This window comes from Limulus polyphemus, unplaced genomic scaffold (genome assembly GCF_000517525.1).
Source record: "Limulus polyphemus unplaced genomic scaffold, Limulus_polyphemus-2.1.2 Scaffold5592, whole genome shotgun sequence".
In the NCBI taxonomy this organism is placed as follows: domain Eukaryota; kingdom Metazoa; phylum Arthropoda; class Merostomata; order Xiphosura; family Limulidae; genus Limulus; species Limulus polyphemus.
In genome coordinates, this window is record NW_013671202.1 from 19,527 (window position 1) to 28,161 (window position 8,635).

Consider the following 8,635-nt stretch of genomic DNA (forward strand, 5'->3'; position numbering starts at 1 on the left):
TAGTACGTAACTACCTAGTTAATTTCACACGAAGAAGTACGACTAGTTCTATTTAGTTTGTGGTCTTATGTCTACTTCTTATCGTTGTCTTAATTGTTTCCTACGTACCGTACATTGAGAAGTATTGAGTTGGGGAAAGTTAAGTTGGGGGGGGGGGGGGTTCGGGAAGGATGATTGGCTCACTCGCACATTTTTCACCAAGCATTATTTTTCCTGTAATAAAGGCGATCGTACGAGTAGTATAAAGTGCTATGAAGGTTATGGGAGTTAGATTCCCACCCTCAACTGAAAATCCTGAATCCTCTCCTTATATATAACAAGCTTTGGCACATAAGATCATCGTTTTTTATCTATATAATTATTTCTTGGCAAGTTATATATTTCTTTAGAGACATTTACCAAACTTAGCTTTCCTCTGATAGCGTTACTTAAACCTTTATTTCTTTTCGAGTTAATGTTAGTATACCAAGAGGTATTCGTTTTCAAACCACTAGACAGCTTTAAATGCAAATTATGCTCGCCGTCTGCCGTACCATTTGAAGGTTATTTTTGTTATGTCTAGTTAGGTCACGCAGAAGTATGATTATTTATCAGACATGGATTATAGTATATTTTATGAGCAGACCAACTGTAAATGAACATGAGCCTAATTTATTTTATAACAGTTATGATTAATTCACTTAAGTATGTAATATAGTAATTAGGTTATTTGAAGTACATCATTATTCATCTTATAAGCTGTAAGTTGTTCATACTTATATTACGATTATATATGTAGGCTTAGTATACTGTGAAAGCATACAGATTCCGTTTTATTTAAATATAAATGATTGTCACACCATTACAGCATTTTAAATTAATTTTAACTATAGTTTCTCTAGGCTCTGTTCGTTTCAATTTTTTAGTCCTAACATCAATATAAAAGGACTATTGTTGTCAGTATTAGAAATCTCGCTTGATAATTATTGCCATACACTTCCAACTTCCCCACGCCAAAATGAAGCAGTTTGTGTATGCCACGCCACACGAGTTGTTTCATTCATGATGGAATAAACATGACACCAATCGTGTGAATGTATACCACAATGCACCGCATGTATGTATATTATATTATGCCAGACTAGTCTCGACTGTGTTGCAGACAGCTCTCTGTAAAGTGTAATCAATACCCCGTTAGAGAAAATGAACAACGCAACACTCAGCTGGGGGTCGTTTTTCGGCATATGTCTGAATATATTTAAACGTCTGGACTTGTCGTTACGTGGGGAAGAGCGACCGTCTAGTTAAAGTTCGTAACCTTCTTTTCCTTAGAGCTCACGTGTTTTGGCTGTTGGAACTCGTCTGCCCTTCATCTGGCTGGTGCTGCTGTCTCGACACATCCCACTACTAAACAGGGTAGAAACGGCAAAGCTCTATCTAATTATTCATTCTTCGAACGAAACGGAAAAGTCAGTTTATCAAGTCAACAAGAATAAAAGTCGTAGCTGAAGATAAGGATCGTGAAAATCTTAGAAATGAAACAATTGGCTAGACATTTTTTTTGGGTTAGGTTGTGCGTCTCTCCATGAATTTATGTGAAAAAGCTGTACTTAATTTCTTCAAACTTGAAATTGTAATTTTTTTCTGGTGTTTGGATATAAATTGTGACCTTGCGGAAGTTTTGGTCCTAATTATGATGATAATAATGATACCAGTAGTTTTATTTTTTAATATTGGAATCGGAACATGTTCCCTTACAATAAAGATACCTTTTGAACGTTGCCTTACGTCTACTGTGTTGAAGCAACATTTTGACGTGGCACAATTTTCCTGTATTGTTAAAAGTTTAGTTAGCTATAAAAGTAAAATATAGTTTGGCTATGTAATCAGTTTATGTTTTAGTTATTGCAATTATTTTCAATTTTTGTCACGGCCTTAGCTCTTGTAGTAAAACTATTTGTGATTCCCGTGTTAATTTATACCATTATATTACAAAAGTCCGTGAATTGTGCCCACTTATAACTGGCGAACTGCTGGGCCGATTGTCACCAAACCTGAGATATAACTGTAGGGGCCCCTGGCAAGTTGCAAAGAGGTTGGCGTTCGGAAATGACCCCTATGTATTTCCCATGCGTTGGACGGTTTTGTTAATTAATATAGTTCAGGGGCAGCACCAGCCTCTTCCCAATGGAGCGATTGAGGTGGGCTAAAAATATTTAAGGGGCTACACTATTGATCTTGTGCGCACATATTTTATAATATTTAGGAAGTGGACCAGCTTTAACAGTAAGCATTGTTCGTTGGTTGGAAGATCTACAGGGGAGACTAAGGCACTTATTGAGGTAGCTGTAGCCCCGGTATAGACAGACAATTTTTTTGTAAAAAAAGTAAAACAAACAAGCAAACTGATATTCACGATAAAAAAAACACGTTGACCCGTAGTTGTACATCATAAGAACAGAAGAAATATCTGCCCACAGAAAAGCCACAAAAGTAGTTACTTTAAAATGAGTAGACGGGCAAACTTATTACACTTGCTGAAATTCTTAGTAGATTTTTTAAATAAATGTTTTATTAATATACATTAATGAAAAAACATTATTTTTTACTAGTAATTACATTCAATGTTTCATTTTTAAGTATTAAGCATTATTTGTAAAGATATCAGTCACGTGCATAATTTAGAATGACAAGATTACTAAAATTTTGGGCGACATCTATAATGTTATGTATATAGTAAATTCAGTGTGTTTGGGAAGAAGCTATACATATATTTTATATATATGTTTATTTTTAATAAAATATTTGACGTTTATTATATTTAAACGTATCATTTGGCAGAGTAAATGATTTAATAGACTGTGAAGTCACCTAATCCCTTAAGTCACAAATTTGAATTAATTTAATGTAGGACCTTGCTGTCCCTTTTGTAACTCAACGGTAAGCGTGAAAACTTGTAACTTTAAAATTCGCCGTTTGATCCATGTGGTGGGCGTGAAAACCCACTATGCAGATTTACACTTTACGACAAATAGAAAATTCTCTTTGATAGATTGTTTAGGCAGAGTATCCATGATGAAACTTTATAGAATAGACGGTAACTGCCTGTCGTAGAGACATTTCTCACAAACTGCATTAGATTTATCAGTGTAATGTTTGAAAGATGTTTTAATGACGGAAAAAGTTTATTTCAGGAATATACCTTTTGCCCGGTACTGCAAGAAGAAAAAAATTCAGTATATTGTACAATCGTCATATTGTTTGTTGGAATACGATGATGTAAAAACGTTACTACGTTCGAGCTAGCGGTAATTCATAGATGCAATACTTTTGTAATAAGGTTGTTAATACAGGCGGAAAGAGAACAGGTTACACGGTTGTTAAGTTCGTGCGGCGTTTGCTGTAAGTGGGTTTTAGTGTTGGCTAAGAATTAACAATAACGACAAAAACAACTCAATATTTGTCAGGTTTAGTTTTAGTGTCAGCTGAGATTTAACAATAACGACAAAAACAACTCAACATTTGTCAGGTTAGGTTTTAGTGTTAGCTGAGATTTAACAGTAATGACAAAAACAACTCAATAATTGCCAGGTTAGGTTTTAGTGTTAGCTGAGATTTAACAATAACGACAAAAATAACTCAATATTTGTCAGGTTTAGTTTTAGTGTTAGCTGAGATTTAACAATAACGACAAAAACAAAAACTCAATAATTGTCAGGTTAGGTTTAATGTCAGCTGAGATTTAACAAAAACGACAAAATCAACTCAATATTTGTCAGGTTAGGTTTTAATTCAGCTGAGATTTAACAATAACGACAAAGACAACTCAATAGTTGTCAGGTTTGATTTTAATGTCAGTTGAGATTTTACAATAACGAAAAAAATAAAAACTCAATAATTGTCAGGTTTGGTTTTAATGTCAGCTGAGAATTAATTAGGTAATTTTGACTGTATTATATAATTATTTAATTTCTGTAGTGCATATTGGTGTATACAAGACATTTTAATACTAGAAATAAACGACCTTATAATACCAAATTGTTGTTTTTTCTTTAATTGAATAATCGACGTTTCACCTTACAGCTTCTTCAAGAGCGTTCTACTAAAACACAAACCGTAACTGACAGCACAAAGCTTCAAATCAGCTTCAATATACAAGACAAATTAATAAAAGTAATATTTAGATAGACTTCGTTGCTACTTGTGGCGTTGTGCCAGTGGACGTAGATGTATTACGTTCTTGACCCCTAAATGAAGAACTATTAACGGTCAGTCTCCCCACGTTCTTAATGGATCTCTCCCACCGGCGTGTCCGTATCACTCGAGCGCAGCGTCTGTGACTGACTATATGTGTATGTGTATGTCTCACATTGACGGGTCCAACATGTACCTTCTTTCTAACGAGAAGGGGTCAGGCATTCCTGCCGTGGGATAAACGGTACGTGCGCTGCGCAACTTCGCTATAACCAGAATCTTGTTTTGTGAAAAGAAGAAGATCCTGTAAACTGTCATTCTTAATTTGTGTCGGTATTTGTATGATAAGGTAAAGAAGTAATCATAACTGATTGTATTTTATTCATTAGTTTACTAATAATGTACGTAAGTTGAGTTGAAAGCGTTTGGTTGGCCCTAGATATTAGGCCTAACGGGATCTTAAGGTACTCAGTACTACGGTAAATGTTACCGGTAAGTTATGGTACCCGTGTTCATTGGATTCTTTTGGTAGCACACGTGACTGATTCTTGGAAGAACACAGTTTTTAGTGCTCAGGAAAAGTTAATGTGTTACGTATCTACAAACACTACTGTCTATATCTTATAAAACATAACCAATCGTACCGTAAGGATTAAGCACGTGCCGTGTGTTTACCCATTGCTTAATGACTTTCTCTTTATGTAAGTTTTTTGTAGTTCTTTTTATGATGAGAGACAAACTCTTCTTCATTATTTTTCCAGTAAGCAGAAAAATGAGTAAAACCTGCATTATTTTCAGTTTTTATAACCATTTGATGAATATCTATACTCATAAATGAAATCATGATTTTCTTGTACTTTTGTATTTGAAAATATGTGATAAAATCAACATTTATGTATGTTGCATCCTTTGTCCCTTTTTTTTTAAATTGGGTAACATTTCAGTTCAGCAAGTTTATATCTAGATTTAATTACCCATTAGACATATGTAGTTAAAGTAATCAATGACCTGTCTTCCAAAATATTAGTTCCTTATATTGTTATAAAACTTTTGTGCTTATTTTAGAAAGTTAACTTATTCTCATTGCAAACTTTTTTCTATATACAAGTTTATGTAAAAAAATTATATTGTATATTATAGTTCTGAAGTGAAATTCACAGGAATGGATAATAAGATCACATATGGCTTAAGCCCCCCCCCCCACCTCTCCATGAAATTAACCATCCTGACTAAAATCCCTATCCAATTGGTCTGTGGAAATGAGCAACTTATATTTCAGTTTAGGTTATTGTTGCCTTTGTTCTTCATACAGTTATCTCCACACCCTATTGTTGTTGTGGTTCATGTTGTTATCATGGGATCTTTTAAGTTGTCAGGGTCATTTAGAGGGAATATTTTTGTATATGCTGAAACCTTTTGAAAATCTGATTCTTTTTCAAAAAATACAGGTTGGACCATTCACGTAATGTTTTTATTTTTATTTATGGGAGAGGTAGTAAGTAATAAGAACTTCTTGAAACTGTTCTAGAGTTATATAAATACCTAATAAAGTATAACAGTGTTGAAGTAATGTTAATGTTAGGAATTAGGATTAGATCTAAGCTACAGGATTCCCAAACAAATGGTAGAAATTGGAGTGAAATCTAGACTTGACTGGTTATGTATGTCACAACTGTAGCTTGCCTTTTAATTTTGATCACGGTCAGCATCAGGGCATGGGTTATCACCGACGCTTACGAGATATACTGAAAATAAATTAAAATTAGATCTTTAACATAAGTCAATGTAAACTTATAGTATGTACATTTACACAAAAAAACATCAGACTGATAAATAATTTGAAAAAAGCTAGCACCTTCATATAGTTAAATAGTTACTGCAAATATAGCATTTTGGTACATGAAATTTATATTTTATGAGAAAACCATTGCATTTAGTTAATGTACAAGCATATCTCCAAAAGTAAAGGTGTGATAAATTGTTGAATTTCTGGATATTATTTTGTTCACATAATAAATGGTTATAGCTACTCAATAATGAAAAAAAAATGAAATAATGGTAAAAGGACAAATATGAAGCTTGCCAGCATTAGGTAAGGAATAGTACTGTAGCAAATATTCAGAAACATGGTTAGTGTTTTGAAATTAACATAGATAAAGAAGCTTAAGTGTTTTTAATCATTATAAATTTACTAATAAAAGTAAACAAACCTAAATTTACTAAGCATAAACTTTTTGCTTTTGATTAGTTGTTTGCTTAAACAGGAAGTGTAGATGATATGTAACCTCTGAGTGTATAATGTGAAAGTGTTACTCAGCAGAGGTTCGTTGTAAAGATGAAGGTATTTTTATAGTTTAGATTTATAGGGGACACATAATTTTACATAAAACAACTTATGTTAGTTTCCTGTGCTATATATAATCCCATGTTTACCAAACTTATGTAGAATAAACACGTTTTGTGTTATAAAAAATGAAGACTGTGTTAGTTTTGATATTGAAAGTTGAATTTTGTTTTAGTTACTCATTTTTGTAATGAATATAACTCGAGTTAACTTTTGATTGTGATGTTTATTGAAATTGACATGCATGATTAAATTTGAACTTGTCATTTTTCTTTTTTATAATTTTAATCTTAAAGTTATGCTCATGCCAAGAACAGCATACTTTTAATATACACTTAGTATCTAGTTTAATGAGTAATTATTTTTTCTGAGAATTGCTGATCTTAAACGTTCATGTTTCTAACTTTTTAAATCCCTTTTTTGTCACCAGCTATTTTACAGAATGAGATGTAAATGAAACACTTTTTTTTAACCAAATGTGTAAAAGCATATTTTTTCAGTCGAAAAATTTGTGATATTTGCATTGGCAAAACATTATATAAAATAACTAGTTATGAAGTACACTGATGTTTGAGTGTATAAATATGACCTCTGTTATCAACAATCATATGTACCACTTATAATTTTGTACAATTATTTTAGATCACTAGATGGCCGACTACAGGTATCGCACCGTAAAGGACTGCCTCATGTGATCTACTGTCGATTGTGGCGCTGGTCAGATCTCCAGAGTCACCATGAACTCCAGGCTGTTGAGAATTGTGAATATGCTTTCAATTTGAAGAGGGACGAAGTGTGTGTTAATCCGTATCATTACCAGCGCATTGAAAGTCCAGGTATTAATTTATTAGTGTTTATATTTTTTTGATATTTATTATGTAAGTGTGTTTGTAGATTTATAATACACATGAAAATTGTAGTATAATCATAATTACCATTCATATTTTGCTGATTTTACTTGCTACAACCATCCTGTATCACATTTAAAAAAAATGTAGATAGACAACATATATTGTTAGATTTTTACTATAATTAATGGTCATTTGAAAAGTATTCATCCAGCGTACCAATTGATCCAAAACGTTCTGTAATACTTCAAATTTTCAGTCAGTATAGAAACTCCAAAGATGCTTAATGTTATCAGCAAGCTTTATTAATTATATTCTTATCAAAATTATTAATATAAATAACAAAAAGCAAATGCCCAAGCACTGACCCTTCAGGCACTCCATTGGTAACAAGGGTCTAATTAGACTGGATTTTATTAACCCTTTCACGGCAGGCTCTTGCAATTAATGGAAATCAAGTTGTAAATTTTACTGGTACAACAATATATACAGTAACTATGAGATTTCATAATATATCTTATCAAAAACTGGTAAGATTTTGTTAAAGATCATAAGTATCTTGTACACAAAGAATAATGTTATTTTATTATAATTAAGTATTTTTACTAAAATGTTATTTTTCTGTTGTAGTTACTATCACTCAAACTATTAACAAGTTGAGTGCAAGGTTATTTTCATCTTAAGTATAAAAGTACTTTTTCTTTGTTTTCATATTTCATTTGCGTAATCTGTAGAACCTCCTAAAACTCCGTTTTCTCTACCATATCTCTAGCTATATCATCAATGTACGATGCAATGAAATAATTAAAATTAGGAAATAGACAAAAAACACATACCTTTAAATTTTTTGTAGAATATCTTTAAAGATGTTTCTTTTGTTAAATTCATAATTTCAGGTCTTTTTCTTTTTACATATAGTTAATTTTTAATGTTATATTTTTCTTTCTTGTCCTTTGCCACTTATTATTCATCTTAACACAAGTCAGTGGTGCCCTTGAGGCATATTACAGTTTCTATGGAAGACATGCGCAACCCTTTGGCAAAATTTCTGTTCAGTGAGTAATATCGTAAGCCTTGAGAGAAAGTATGATGTATGTTTAAAAAATGTTTAAACCCTTTAATTGTGCATTTTAATACATAATTAACTAAAATATAATAGTAGGACCTATATACAATTTAACTGTATCTTTAACTATAACATATTTAGGTAAAAACAATCGTAAGTGCTATAGTTGATCAAGCAGCCAACAGTACTACAGTCAGTTACATG

At 32.2% G+C, this 8,635-nt stretch overlaps 1 protein-coding gene across 1 annotated transcript in view; it reads left to right on the forward strand.

Annotated features, from left to right (window-relative positions):
• LOC106472767 (mothers against decapentaplegic homolog 3-like) overlaps positions 1-8,635 on the forward strand; it is a 44,908-nt gene that overhangs the window by 18,636 nt on the left and 17,637 nt on the right. The window contains 1 exon segment of the mRNA XM_013933424.2: positions 7,160-7,353. Within this exon segment, the coding sequence (XP_013788878.1) occupies positions 7,160-7,353 (194 nt within the window).